We start from the raw sequence: 15,645 nt of genomic DNA on the forward strand, positions 1-15,645 counted from the left end.
CAGCTACGGGCCATCATGGATTTTCAATTGGAAGCTTCCTGTAATTGCAATTACACTAAGAAGCTAAGAGGAAGTGTAACATCACTCAGCTAGTCCCTGCAAGGCAACAGTCTCTGATGCCGCCCCTCCCCCTCTCTAGAAACACGCCTTAACAATTCCTGAAAGCACAATATCACAACTGGGCATCCTGCATGTACAGGGTCATTGCCTGTGATAACTTCCCTACAAAAAGCTAGTTCTGCATTAGGTTTGTCAAGCATAACGGTAAGGTCAAGCTCATGAGTGTGAGGGCCTACGTTTGAGTTCACAATTGTATAACTTTTTTCCTTTTTAGGAATATTACTACATCATTAATATTCTGGCTCTGTGTTCACTGGTCAGACGAGATGAAATTCTGTTTCAAAAAGAGTAAGTGTAATGGCAAAATAGTGAAAGGACTGAAGGAACACTGCAAAGTAGCAATCCTTAGGTTGTGCATTTATGTTTTACCCAGTGCCATGGGCCAACCAATTACAATAAAAATGAGAAGTTAGCTTTCACATGTGCAGCTCATTATACTTTTGAGGATATACAAATACACAGGGTGCATTTCTCTGAAATGAAATGAAGGCTTTTTCATCGTTCACTGTTAGCGCTTCCATGATTTCCTTATCTAGTGATGTTCAACTACAAAAGAAACAATTTTGGATGGCGATTGCAGGGGTACATACAAACTTTCTTTTTCTCAAAATGTCCTTTAGAGGAAGGCTGCAACAAATGCAAAAATGCGACTTGTACACTGGAAAATACGGTAAATGGTTTAAGGAAAGAAGTGGAAATTTTAAGGGCTCGTTCTTCGTTATACACAATATTAATGAGCACTGACAGACAATAATGCCAAGGAAGCCTTGGCATTATTGTCTGTCAGTGCTCATTAATATTGGTAAATGGTTTCGTGGCACAAGAGATGGTTTGCATTCTCAGTGCACTTATCTAAGCCCTCTAATTAAACTTACTTAGCAGGTTTCCCACTAAGCCTTCTGTGGCACAGCATAGCTACAACACCAGTTAGCTCATCTAGCACACTGATTAACAGTTATTAATATTGTGTGATTGCCATATATGCAGACCATAATGAGTGACAACATAATGGTGCTATTGACATTAGCCTAAATCGTCATAATAAAAAAGGATGTACTTAATTGTTTGCTGCATGCTACAGCAAATTAGCTTACACATAACTTTTGAGTTGAAGGCCACCTACAACAAATTTTTGGACTGTGTAAAAAAAAACCTACTTGAATATAGTGTAGCTATAGAGGAGTTTTCATGTAAAACTTTTTGTTTTTTGAAATATGAGTGGAAGTGTCACAAAAAGCTAGCAAAAATAGCCATTTGTAATAATGAAGCTAAAAAAAAAAAAAAAGGCGCTCATTAATCCTCACCAGGAGTGATGCATGACCTTCATTGTGTATCTGCTTGTCATGAATTCTGAGAAAAGCTGCTGCCCATAGATGTCTGTGGCATGCTGAAATAGCTCAGAAGTGGCACGCTGGGACTTGCACCCCAATGGCAACCACCATGTGCACATATCGTTCACTTAGGTTTGTTAAAAGGCTGCTATTAAGAAAGCTACACTGTTACCAGCTCTGCGGACTTGCCAAGATTGCCTCAGTGGTATATACTAGACTTATAACAAACGTAACCAAAGCGAAATTCTGTAGCAGGTAACCTGTATGAACCATTAGTTGCAGCAGAAAATACACCACTAAAATTTTACATCAGAACTACCTTTAAAAACAGACTCCAAATAAGTTGTGGTGATTCTACTAAAAGTCATGAGTCAATATTTTTCTGAGACCTTTAGAAAAAATGGTAAGTTTAATCAGCTCCATTCTGGCCATTATATATATAAAAAAAGGCTTGTGGTTCTACATTTTCTTAAGACCAGTGAACGAATGCATTCAAGGATAAAATATTACGTAACGATGTACTGTGTCAGTAGTTTTTTGCGTAAATATTTCGTGTGAATCATTAAGGCCTAACTTTGTTTCCTGTAATCCTTCTCATCAAACTATACACGAGAATTCAGTGAAAGCAAAATTCAGTGTGCAAGACGACAGAAAGCTTCTTTTTGGTTGTTTTTGCACAATGAGCTCTAAATATTTAGAAAGATGCACAACTGACTGAACTAATCACTAAAATACAGCAAGATACACCATTTGCTTAGAGTTTGAAGGTATCACTTGCAAACTAACAAAAGCATTCATGCAACTGCTTCCTGGCTGCATGCACCTCCATCAAAACACAGATTGGGGAACAGAAAGCTGATTCTGCCCTAAAGTCCCACAGACACAGCAAACTACACTGCTACAGCTGCATCATTTGGTAAGGTAGGCACAAACTGAAGGTCTGACGTGGAGCAGATAACCAGCAAAACCTTCATCTTTCAATTATATATATTAAGTTTGTTTATGTCGCAGAGTTCACCTAGTTCTCAAAACTAAAGGTTTCACTACGATATTGTGAAGCATAACTATCTCATAGAATTCTCTCAATTAATGTACACCTAAATATAGCCACAGACAAAGCAAGCCCTCTTCATTCTATCTTTTTTAGAAACGAAGGTACACTGGGTGATGTGCTATGCAACATAAAGTACTAGTAAAATGCCAATGCTTGTGCACAATACTGTTTCCCAAGGCAGCAGAGTAGCCCATCTTCTTGGCCAGCAAACAATTTATACCTACACTTTGCGCCCAGTTATCAAAGGGGTGAAGTAGTGCTACTGTGGGTTATACAGAAGCAACAACAGTTTTCTTCAGATACTATCTAAGCAGTGAAGACCTTGCATTAGAAAGTACTTTTACAGCACTGTGCTCTTATGCGCAGCAGCCTTCTATACATGGGTGAAAACCTGACCTACTTTTCAGTGGACTACGAAGGTTTCTGCAAACATAGCATGGCAAAAGACAAACTAGCAACAGGCTAGCAAGTGATGCTAGAAAGTGAAGCAAAATAAATGTCACCCTGTGCTATGCTTTGTGCGCATATGTCATAAAAGTTTAGAAAGGAAAAAAGAAAGATAGCGACATGACTAAGTGCAACTATAACAGGCTTGACAGTGACTCATGCAATCAAATAATTGGGTGCAGTCAGACTACTGCTGATATGGTTAGCTTCACTTTGTAAGACATTATGATGATTTCTGACCATACTTGAGACAAAATTTGTGCTAGTACGGTCAGCCACTCAATATGTTAAATTAATGTGACAGCAATATTACAGACAATCCTCAACACACAGATATGTCACATGTGCTTGAAATGGTAGACTAACTCCTCCTCGTTGTTGAGACATAAAAGAACAAATACAGTTATTTAATGGTGACTCTGCCCAACTGCACTGGCTAAGATTTCTCGTGCGGAACACATATAACGTTTGCGAAATCACATACTTCAGCTCATTAACAATCAGAAACCAAGTACAATTGACGAAACCTCAGTACAAAAATAATTTACTTTAAAGTGATAATGAATTGATTTTGAAAGTATGAATATAAGAAAGAAGTAGAATTTGCATCTTTAAAATAATTGAACAGGCATAACTAATCCATTTGTGGAATGCCAAAAAACATAAATGTGTCAGTAAAGTCTCCTAACGATGCTGTAAATATATTGCTTACAGTATAAGATCAAAGGGACTGTTCTACCTTTGTCCAGTGTGCTATGACTTTTTTGCAGGCATGGAAAATTCCTAGTTATTCACCTAGTGCCCACAAACCATGGTTTGTAAGACAAAAGTGACAGATAACTTTCAAGCTTATTTTTTGCCATAAAGCTTTAGCATTACCAGAAGTCCTGTTAAAGAGAAAGAGACAAAATAAACATGTACAGCAGAGGCACAAAATAAAATATGAACAGCATTGCGCCCTCTGTATATACAGTATCAGCAAGTACCTTTTAAACAATGAAGTGCTGTTCATTGATCCTGAAAAGAAAAGACACAGCAACCCAACAAGCAACTATCAGCCACTACCATGCAACTCACAACTCGCATGTGTACATAGCTGAATATCGATCACACTTCAGCTGCAAAGTCCACTTCTTACTTCACAGAATGCAAGGAGAAAAGGTTGCTCATGTTGTGGAACCAATCTCTCGATATGTCGTTGCACAAGCAAAAAACAAATTCCTTATCAAACATCAAGCTTGCATCTAGATGACAACACAAAGCTGTAGTTTGGCCAGCAAATCGGCAACAAGCACTTGTGGATGCTTACAGTTTCCTAAATTTTTCATTTCCCTAAGAGATTTCAGTGGTTGCTTATAAAAACCCAGCACGTATAACTAAAATAGCCTGGCACACAAAAACAAACAGTGAAGTCATTCCTTGGGAGCAAATTGACAAACAATAGCCGTGAAGTTAGGCATTTCATCAACACAATTGCATAACAGATGTGCCTCAGCTGCTTTGGGCTTGTACACTAATGGGTTCCTTCACAACACTAAAAAAAAGAGAAAAACATACTAAAGAGGGCAAGGCCTGGATGCTTAGAAACAAGTTCCAATTAAAAAAAAAAAGCTATGGATGAGCTGAGTAGCATTTAGGATTTCCGTAACATAAACTCCAGAGTAACTTTTGGCAGTGCATTTATTACCCTTTCCGATGGCTAAAGCCTATTTCGACTTTGATCCGAATACAAAAGAGCCCTCTTTAGGACTTCCATTGTCTAACAGCTGCTCACCAGAGCTGAATACAGCTGAGCTAGTGAAATTTCCTTTACAGAATAAGAGCAACATAAAAGGAATCTGTTCCTCAGCATTAGTAAAGGACCAAATACAGCAAGTCACCAAGCAAACATGGCAGCAATGACTGACCACAGTGTATGCAGGAGAGCAGAGGGAGTTAAGTGTCAGGGGACAAACAGCACCCACTTGTGTGTCAAGGCTCGCAGGAGGAGGCAGGAAGGTGGGCAGAAAAGGAAGAAAGACTGCTTAAGCTTGTGGCATTTGCCCACTCAGGCCAGGGTGAACATTACCGCCTGTCAGTCAGCTTCATCTATCTCAGAAAAGAGAGAACGCACATCCAGCACTTCTGCGAGCTCCAAAATGGTGCGCTGTAGGGCTGGATGGTCCAAGACCTCACTCTCGGGGATTGGCGGGTGCGACCGAGGCAGGTAGTTGGACCCCTTGGAGAAAAAAAAAGAAATTCTTTGAAAGAGTCACAAAAGCAGCTCATCCACAGCAGTTCAGTTGCCACAGGCACAGAAATACCAATGCTGCATTAGTACACCCTACTTCTTTACTGCTTTACGACAAAAGTGACGTATGGGTGCACCTTTATTGAAATATGTGGAAAGGAAAAAATTTAACATTTCTCAGTTAACCTCGTCTCAGCTTATCCTGGTGGTTATAGCATTTAACAATATTGCAAACTTACTTTCTTTTTTTCACATGTTAAGAAATATTCTTTTTGGATGCATAGATTACCTAACTTCACTTTCTTTTGTGAAGCATGCACTGACATGGCATTGGGCACTACAATAGTAATAATCAGGAGCTGCAAAAACACAGAAAAAATTGTGCATAAGCTTATGAAAAATGACACTTAATATGAACGCTGTTAAACATTCCTTTAGTTTTTTTTTTTTTAATTCTCAACATCATAAACTGTACATATAATTTCCTTCGTTATGACACTTCTATACTGTCAGCATTCCACACCTGTGCAGGATTGCAAAGACAAAACATGGTAATACTGTGAAAGGAACAGTAGCTAATAAATTTAGCAAAAAAAACTTCTGCATGTAATAAGAACTTCAATTTCCAGCAAAATATCATGCTTTCTTGTTGATATAACTGCAACACTTTGTTGGAGCTTAACATGACTTAACCATTAGTTTAGCAGGTTGTTGTTAAGTAGCATCAAGTTGGTGACTCCTTGTGACACCATGAGTATATGAATGCCAGTGAGACCTGTGATGGCAATGAATTATAAAAAATGATGGATAACCTCAACCGAGAAACTAAAAAAGTAGGGCTAAGTATGAATATATTGATGACAAAGATAATGCTGAATAGGCGAAAGAGAATGAGTTCATGATCGGAAAACAACCATTGGAGTCTGTAAAAGAACATGCATACCTAGGTCAATTACTAACGGGGGGGGGGGCCTATTCACGAAAAGGAAATCTACTGAAGAATAAACATGGGCTGGGGCGCATACAGTAGGCACTCCCAAATAATGACAGGCAACCTGCTGCTGATCCCTGAAGTGAAAATTATACAATCGCTGCATACTGCCAGTTCTAAAATATGGGGCTAAAACTCGGAGGATAACAAGGACAAAGAAAGTAGAGATTGACATTAAAGGGAGTGACAACCAATTTTTATGACACCTGTTTTCTTTAGCGCAATGGATAGCTTACTAGCCACAGTGTCTAATCAAAAAGTCCTTGGAACACGGGGTGTCGCTGGAGCCAACATTGCCATCTTCCACTGAACTTCTACCTTAATCAAGGAAGGGATAATTCGGAAAACGCTGTGGAACATTTATAATCAGAATTTTTTTGTCTGGGGCAATTGTGAAGTTGTACCCACAACAAATACTGCAAACGGTGGAAGGTGAGTGCAACAGCAGTTCATGTTTGTGCGCTGCGGTTTGCTGTGCATGTGTGAACTCCACGCGCATGCACCACGGCTAGACACGTTCCACTAGCTTCATCGAAGGCAGCGCTGCTTCTCAGTTTCAACTTTTATCTTGTAAGCAGCACAGAATAGAGAAAAGGATAATAATATACATACTCTAATTCTGAGCACTATTTATGGTGTGCATAGAAGCATCAGACTACGTACAGCCAATGGAATGACTCCATAGTGGAGCATCAAGGCTCTTCCACGAGGCTGCGCAGCATACCAGTTTTCTGTAACTTTTAAACGCAATTTAAAAATATAATCCCACTCAAATCGCAAGAAGGATGCTTGAATTTGTCAGTATAATTCACAGACTTTTCATTTTCACCAGGATCTCACCACAAGTTCTGGCCAGTTGTTGGTCCCTTTAATGACCACACAATACGCAATGGAACAAAAACTGGTAGGCATAACATTGAGAGATCGGATGATGGCAGAATGGGTCAGGGAACAAAGAGGCGTGGTGGATATTCTAGTGGACATCAAGCGAAGGAAATGGACCTCGGCCAGCCACATAATGCATAAGACAGACAGCTGATGGTCAGTTAGAGCAACAGAATAGTTACCAAGGAATGCAAAATGCAGTCAAGGGCACCAGTGAGTTACATAAAGCGACGACGAAATTAAGAAGCACGCAGGAGTAAAATGAAATCAGCTTGCACAAGATAGAGTAAACTGGAAATCATTGGGAGAGGCTTTCATCCTGCAATGGACATAAATAGGCTGACAAAGATAATGGTGATGATGAGACCTATTTAATACAACTCTTTTAAGCTCATCTATAGTTGGATGCAGCTTAAGAAAGCAGGAGAGGCCCTGCCCAGGTGATCAAAGGAAAGCAGCTGATTGCCTTGCGACTAAACAAATAATCCCGCTCATGTACTCAGTGATGTTCTCCGATGGTGGGATCACCAACTGTGTGGCTCATGACGTCACTCTAGAGCGTGTACTCCTTGGTGCAGGCTTGCATGCATACGCTTTCGAGCTGGAAATGCCACTGCCTAATAATGTTGTACCTGACTATAGATGTTTCCCTGAGGCTTTCCAAATACCATCTAACCATCTCGTGCACGGGTGGCGTTGTTTTTCTCTTGCCTTCTACTTTAGCAACATTAATTCTTTCTCCACTGAACTGGTGGGTCGCATGACGTGACCAAAATAAAGTTTAAGTTTCAGAACCTTTGCACTGAAGGTTAAGCCCTATAATTTTAGCAAGGTCAGACTTATTCAACAAAAAATGAAGGTGCAACTACCTATCAAGTAAGCCACGTAAATAGTTGGCTCAAACCACAGCCAGATGTTTTAGCACTGTGAATGCAATGCACATGAGCAATAGCAAAGCTTGTGCCAAGGTATGAGAAAAGGGAGCGGGAAAAAAAGAGTGATATAGAAAGAAACAAAGGTGTGAAGCAACAAAATCTGAAGCAGGAGCAAAAAACATGTATTGCAAAAAAACAGCACAACATTACTCATTACAAATATATTGCATCACGTTTTTATTATTATTTTTTTTGCAATAAGTATAGCTAATGAACCATTTATCGCGGCTGCAAACCTTGCTTTCTCAGGCGCATGATAGTTAATTATTTGGAGGCATTTTTGTAGCATCCAGTCGCAGTCTTGGTTTCAGGGACCGCCGAGAGAAGCAGGGCCAGGTTTCTTTTTTTTTTTTAACCACAGCTGGCCACGTGATCCCACAAAACAGCGACATGCACCATGCGCGGCAACGCGTGCACGTGAGCACCACATTGTAAACTGTGGCAGAGAGCACATGCAAAGAGCATGGCAGCCAACACAAACTCGTGACTTAGGTGGTTGTTGGTTGTTTACGTTACAATCAAGCTGATGCTGATGTTGCGAGGTGCTCCATTTTGCACCTTCTGGAGAGACGGTTAACTTGTAAATTCTTATAACGGCCACTGATCAAGTCGTACACATCATTGAAGGTAGCACCACTGCTGTGTTGAAAATGTGTAATGCCTATGTAATAAGCATTGCTGGTTGACATAATGTCAACCTTTTCATAGTGCCTGCCCACTGCCCCCATAGCCTCATACTTGGCCTAGACTTTCTCTCTCCTCATTCTGAGCACTCTGCAAATGCTAGATACTTCAATATGCCTCTCCTCTCCTATCCTATTGACGAGCCCTAAATTCGGCCAAGTCAGATTGACATTGCTCCTGTGCCACCATGGGTTCCAACATATTGAACTGTAGCCATCCCTGCCTCTTTAGTACAGTGAAATCATCGCCACCACTAAAACTGCCATCGTTCTCACAATGCAATCCTTTGCCATTATCTGTGCTTTAGCAGATCCCTACGTTGAGACGTCTGCTGTTAACACTTCCTGAGAGCCTTTCAGGTCTGCAATATATGAAAACAACCTCTCCATCTGCCACTTTGTCAATAATAATAACTGCTGGGGTTATGAGGCATGCCGTGCGAGACTCCGGATTAATTTCAACCATCTGAGGTTTCTTAACGTGCACCTAAATCTAAGTACATAGATGTCCTTGCATTTGAGTATGGAGAGTCAAGTGTCCACTGTCCAATCAACACATTGCTGGGTGTCTTCCTTTTCGGCATGACTGAGAAGGGAAGAGCAGAAGCAGATAGCCACACCACTAAAGAACCAGAAGGGAGGGATGCCTCCTATTGGACGGGTTTCCTGGCGGTGAACACCTTAAAAAGTGAATTACAAACAGAACAAAAGCCACGTGGACATCACATTTTTTTTCTTTCTTCTTTTGCTTATCACTCTCCTTTACCCTGATGGTTCTCCGCGGTTTTGCATTCGGCAACTGCTCGCGACATGTCAGCGCAGCGGAGTACGCTGACCGGCCCGTCCCACTTCACTGCTGCTAGTGCTTGTTTTCTGGGAGCGCAAGAAAAAAATAGGCATTTGCCTAAAATCCGGTCTCTAGTCATGACTGTGTCACTGTATATGCCAGCTGTTTTTCACAACCTTCAAAACGAAATTGCTCCATTACTAAGAGAGTGTCACACACTTGTGCAAACGATTGCTGAATCCTGTCCCTATTGATGCGGTTGAACCCCTTAAACTGTGACCGACTATCATGCCTCGAGTTGACTGTTCGCCTTAAAAGACCCTACAAGGGCCCTGCAACACTTCTTTTCAGGTCACATTTCCTTTAGGTCTATTAGAAAAAAAGAATAAAAAGTAAGAGGAATTACAATGATTACTGCATACAACATGAAGTTATCAATCAGGGGAATTTCAAGATATATGCCAAATGAGTTACCCACAACTAAAATTTTCGTTTTAGATGCCACATTTCACTCTTTCATAATAAAGCCCCTTGACTTTGAGAACGTACCGCTACTTTTTGTACTCCGCTGCCGCTGCGCAACCTCCTCGACTCCTCCTCACCCTTTTTGCATTCTCACAGTATTGCGCCGCTTTTTCTGCACAACGAGTGGTCTCCTTACGGTTGCCCTTGGACGTGCATAGATCTTGCATTTTGTTTGTGTTTTTCTTTTCGTTTGCACCATTTTTCACCTTGGCTCCGCGTAGTGAACGTTAGTTTTCTGCGCTGTGTGCTCGTGCTATGCCGTGCTGTTGTGCGTATAACCGCAGCAACAAGTGTGAAAATGGTTATGCACTTTTCATGATACCTCAAGCTAAGCGCGATGGCTTGCGCAAGAAGCAGTGGCGGCAAAACATTAGCTGAAAGAACTTTGTTCCAACAAAAAACAGTGTTGTTTGCGAGGCAAGGCGCCTTTCTTATTGCTTGTATGAAAGTATCCCCGAATGCTGCATTTTTAATTTTCTTCCAGCCTGCTGATCAACGTTTTTTTGCAGCTATTTGTGCACTGCATAAAAATGGGGTTGTCCTTAATATGCTGAATATTCTGCTGAGACACCTTGTAGATTGAAATCCTGAAGTAGAGGAGTCTATAATATACCTCACGAAATGTAGTTTCAAGGCTGATTAGGCGAATACAGTGTGAAAACTGTCATAATTCACTGGTTGAAGATGGCACACCTACCAAGTTGGTACAAATGAAAAAATTTTTGGAACACCACCAGTCGCTGACTACTCCATCACAAGGAGCGACTGAGGTGATCAAGGTTCATCAGAACTACTTCCGCAACAATAAACAGGCGCTAATACGAAGTTTGGTAAATGTGGCAGATGTGCAGGAAAGCAATATAATTGTGGTACTTCCGCACAAACACGCTTTCCTTCATGTCACAACGTGATTCCTATTATTGCTCAGATGTTTTGCAAAGCGAGCAAGAAGATTCTTGTGAGAACTTAAGCTTCAAAAGGATTTTCTATGGCCGAAAGATCAAAATGTGCTAGCAAAAGTGCTGGCATGCGTGCTGCAGTGTTCACCATCAAATGAGGTAGTGGTGAGTGGCTATGGAAAATGTAAAGGGACTGTAGCTGCCCCTATTAAGCTGTATACTTTCAATAGGCCTTTGAAGACAGCCTTTTTTTTGTGCCACTTCACGCTACATTGACCAATGCTCACTGCATGTATACTGCATTTTCTAAATATCACTTGCACTTCTTGTCCGCTACATTGTGATACAACACAAAATCAAAGCCAGAGGGCCTACTTCATCCCAGTAAATGTCAGCGACCAATTGTAATGATGTTGCAGTTAATCCCACTTCAAAGAAGCCCCTATTAGCTACTTGCGAAGTCGCGATAGGGGATTAACCACAGTGTCAGTACAAAGAGTCAATGCCATTACATGGAAATCATGTTTTGAAGGGTATTTACTGCTTTGTTTTTGGGCTGCATACAACTATAGAGCTCATAAAATTCGTGGCTTGTTTGTGGATGAGTGCCCAATGTCAATTAAATGAATATCCGGTGCATCTGCACATTCCATATTCTTCGCCAAAAAGCAGCTCAGTTCACAAGACGACGTGTTATCCCTTGCACCTGAAGTGTCCTTTTTAAGATAACAGAGCCGCTGTTGGTAAAGAACGTGCTCTTAGCGCAAGATGCCATTCTCCGTCAACCCTTCTGTCGCAGTGAAACTTCTACATCATGTATAAAACTGTGTAGGTTTCCGCAATGATATGCTGATACCACTGTTCTGTTGTCCTGAGCATGTCTTTTTCTCAGCTTCCTACTTCATAGCATATTTCTACACTAGCACTAATTCTGGTGCTGAATATTACACGATATACTTTTTGGTTACGTGTCAACCAACGCCTGAGATTCCTCTGATTATGGTTATGATAATTTTTTACACCTGATCGAAATCACAGTTTTCAACTCTGGTACTACATACAATAATGATATTTTGGTGTGAACTATCAGAATATGTTATCTAGAGGCGTTTATATATCCTAACTGTATAGAATGCCTCCTTTCTCTCACAGGTAAACCGAGCACATTTTTTAAAAGTTCCTTTGACTTCGACACCAAAACAATAATCTGAAAAATCCTTTTTTTCGAGATACTGTTATGATGCTGATGAGCGATTGTCGGCACCACTTGATTCTACTGACAGTTCGAAACCGTTTTGCTCAGTTTGGCGCGAAAGCTACTTTCCCGTTGATGGACGATGTACTAGCCACGAAGTCATTACACATGCTCGCACAAGCAAGAAAAAAAAGTGAAAATCAGAGGTATATGCCACAAGCAAAAGTATATCAGATGCAAAGTAAAGCATGCTATGTGGCAGAAAAAATGTCTGCACCATAGAACTCTCCTAAGGCTTCTTTTAAATTAGTATGACCCATTCATATGGCTTTGAGAAGAAACCAACCTACTCTCATAAACAGAACTCAAACGTTCATTTCGGTGTTCTAAATCATGTTATCACTATTTTTCAGTTTTCTATACCACTTGAGTGCACAACTGGCTCAAAATCAAATGCCTCCATTTAACGCTGCAGTGCGTCCGCGGAAGCAGAGGTGAAAAAGTGTGCCATGTGGCATGCGCGAGAAGAATTGAGGAGGAAACGCACATGCGGAGGAGAGTGTTGCTACTTTCCTACATAAAGGGGCTTTATCTCATAACACCATAGGGTGCCACCTATACGCCATTGCAGGTCACCTTAGCAAGCGCTTTTGGCAGAATAACCAGGAACGCTGGTGCGGCCGCCTGTTTCTAGTGTCAGAAAGAGCCCTTGTGATCCTCGAATCGTGGCTCTACGTGTCGCAGGCCAGCAAAGTGGCGGGAGCATTGCTACTGTTTTTAAAATCAACCGGTTTAAGTGACCGCTTGCAGGCGCGCAATGGACAGGCGCACATGTACCCTGACAGTGCTTTCTTCACTCTTTTTCTTTAAATCCCTTCCCCCAGTGTAGGGTAGAAAACCGGACACGCGTCTGGTTGACCTCCCTGCCTTTCAATCTTTTCCTTCCTCCTTCTCCTTGGTCCATGGAGAATGTAGTAAGAAATTTTTGGATGATCTATAAATAAATATCGCTAACTCTCCAAGAAATCTAAACGGATTTCCTAATAGCTTTGCATCACAAACGGGTGGATGCCTATTTTCCCTCTCATAACCCTTCCTCCACCTTGTGGGATTCTGAAAACTGATTTACCATATTCAGTGCCCTGCTTGGAGTTGATTCATTCGCCCTCATGGTGCCATCTGCTAGCTTCCTGGTTAGTTCAAAGGGTCGTGAAAAGAAAATGAAGCTGCCCAGCTGTAATTTTCACTGCTTCAATAAGCATCGGGCATGCCGATTCCTAAATACTTCGGTGCAATATTCAGTCTACATTTAATAATGCCCATTTGAAATCCTAGCCTCCTTACGCTCCTAAAACAACAATGCGGCACCACTGGTTGGCATGGGCACTAACCAGTGACATCATCTGCAGACATTTGAAATTGTAATCAAATCGTTAACCTTCGTTTGCCTCTAAAATAATATATTTAATATGAAAGCTAGGAAGTAAAAGAATAATACAGCAATTTTTTACCTCACAGTACTACTCAAAGCCCAAAAGCCGACTACATTCTACCACGGTGGAGGAATATGAGAGGTTCTAAATGGCGCCCACCCCAGCATAGCAGTATAGCATGCACTTCTAGCAGTCTCCGACAGATGGCATGCTCATCTGCAGGCCATCAGTTCAGCGCAATACATGTGGCCGAACGCAGTGAATTCTCGTTTTGCACAGCAATAAAATCATCTTCACATGCATTATCGCGTCATATACCCAATCTCTCATCATATTTCGGGGCAGAAGACAACGAGTACATCCCCCGGCACTACTTGTACCCCGTCATGCAGCGCGGGACAAAACAATTTTTTTTTACCATCACAGGATAACAAAACGATTTAGGCCACAATAAACCACGCAAAAGCAACACAAGTGCACCAACACAAAGCACGGAACTACTCGCAACTGCATGCGATGTGCGCGAACAATGGCCTCTGAACATACAGCGCCACCCCTTGGAGGATGGCCAAAACGCACGCAAGTAATCAACACGTTCTCAGTACTCTGAAGCGCTGCCATTAAGAGACCTCTCATATTCCTCTAACGTGGTTCTAACATACTGACGCTGCAGCTCGGGAAGGTCGGCCATTTTGAAATTGCACAGTTTGTGTGCATGACATCATTACGGCGCTGACATCGAAGCGGTATGGTGCTCTGAACCTCGGTCAACTTTGCCTCAACAGGCCTCACTGCGTCATGTTTTGTCAACGACAGAAAATTTTGATTGGCTGCCTAAGATGACGGAGCTGTAGAGTGGATGAGAACACTCAGCTGAGAAATCGAAATTGTGATTTTATAGCTATTAAATCAACACGGACGACGAACCAAATCAAGGTATTTATTGAATGGACAGCCCGAATTCTGAATACACACATCGTACAAAATTTTTGGAAAACGTTTCACAACCCCTTTAAGATGGCAGGGCAACTACGTTGGAATGGTGGTCCCGTGTTTGAACTCCACACTAGGATTAATTTTTATCAACTGGGAAGCTTGCTTTCTTAGAAATCCATATGAGTTCCTTTAAAGCCTCATGCTACAAACAGGTGGATGACAGTTTTTCTTTTTCATGAAATAAAGTTATAACAATGATGAACTTTTAGGCCCTATAGGCCGTCAGACTCTGGAGTTTCGAAGACGCGTAGCGCCACCTGTTGGAGCAGTATTGGGTAGTGCAAAGTCAGACTTCCTTGCACAGTTTGCTGTAGAACCAGGTGCAACTAGCGAGTGAGAAACAATGATTTAGCTTAATATTGCTTGTTTTGTGCATTTAACACTCAGATGGAGAGCTATGAACTTTTCTCCGATAGTCGCACGTGCCACCAAACCGCCACGAAGCTCCATGCACTACAAGAAACGCCGCAATCAACACTACTGTTGCATTGTGAATTGGCACGTAAAGGACTGAATAACAATGTTCAGTTTTACCGATTTCCAAAGCTGTTATATGAAGCAGAAAGGCGAGCAAGATGGATGCAAGCAATTGAACATGTGTATTTTTCCACAGCCGGTCGCGTGAGAAAGTGTGATAATGTGGCTCTGCTGTTATTTTGCATAGCCCTGATGGAGAACCGTGGTAACCTTGACTATGAAGCTCAGCAGAGTCTCTGACTACGATGTGCACCATTTAAAACGAAGTGAGCAGCGAGAGGCAGACTGAAGATGTGTGATAAACATCATGCACATTGCCACATCCCGTAATTTGAATTGGTCATCACCGCACAGCATCGCGCACATATGTTTTGAAGGCCCAATGTTCCGGTTTTAACTAGGAAATGCTAACATGTGCGTCATACACGTAAATAGCAAACTGTTGGTCGTCCCCACCTTCAGGTTTGTTTTGATTTCGGTTGTACCCTGTGAAAGCAGTCATGAAAGTATCCCCATATGCAGAATATACAAATGGAAGACAACCATCCACGGAACCTTCGAAGATGCGTAATAAAACAATCCATCGCACAGGAAGCAAGAGCTATAGAGAATGCAACAAAAAAAAAGGCAAAAATACATTTTTTGCCTTTTTTTTGT

At 41.5% G+C, this 15,645-nt stretch overlaps 1 protein-coding gene across 6 annotated transcripts in view; it reads right to left on the minus strand.

Annotated features, from left to right (window-relative positions):
* Positions 1–927: 927 nt before the first annotated feature.
* LOC119402106 (protein SCAI) overlaps positions 928–15,645 on the minus strand; it is an 85,895-nt gene continuing 71,177 nt past the window's right edge. For all 6 annotated transcript variants that reach the window (XM_037669230.2, XM_037669247.2, XM_037669216.2 and 3 more), the window contains one exon: positions 928–5,170. In XM_037669230.2, the coding sequence (XP_037525158.1) occupies positions 5,027–5,170 (144 nt within the window). In that variant the 3' untranslated portion in view covers positions 928–5,026. The remainder of the gene's footprint in view (positions 5,171–15,645) is intronic.

Source organism: Rhipicephalus sanguineus, chromosome 1 (genome assembly GCF_013339695.2).
Source record: "Rhipicephalus sanguineus isolate Rsan-2018 chromosome 1, BIME_Rsan_1.4, whole genome shotgun sequence".
NCBI lineage: Eukaryota > Metazoa > Arthropoda > Arachnida > Ixodida > Ixodidae > Rhipicephalus > Rhipicephalus sanguineus.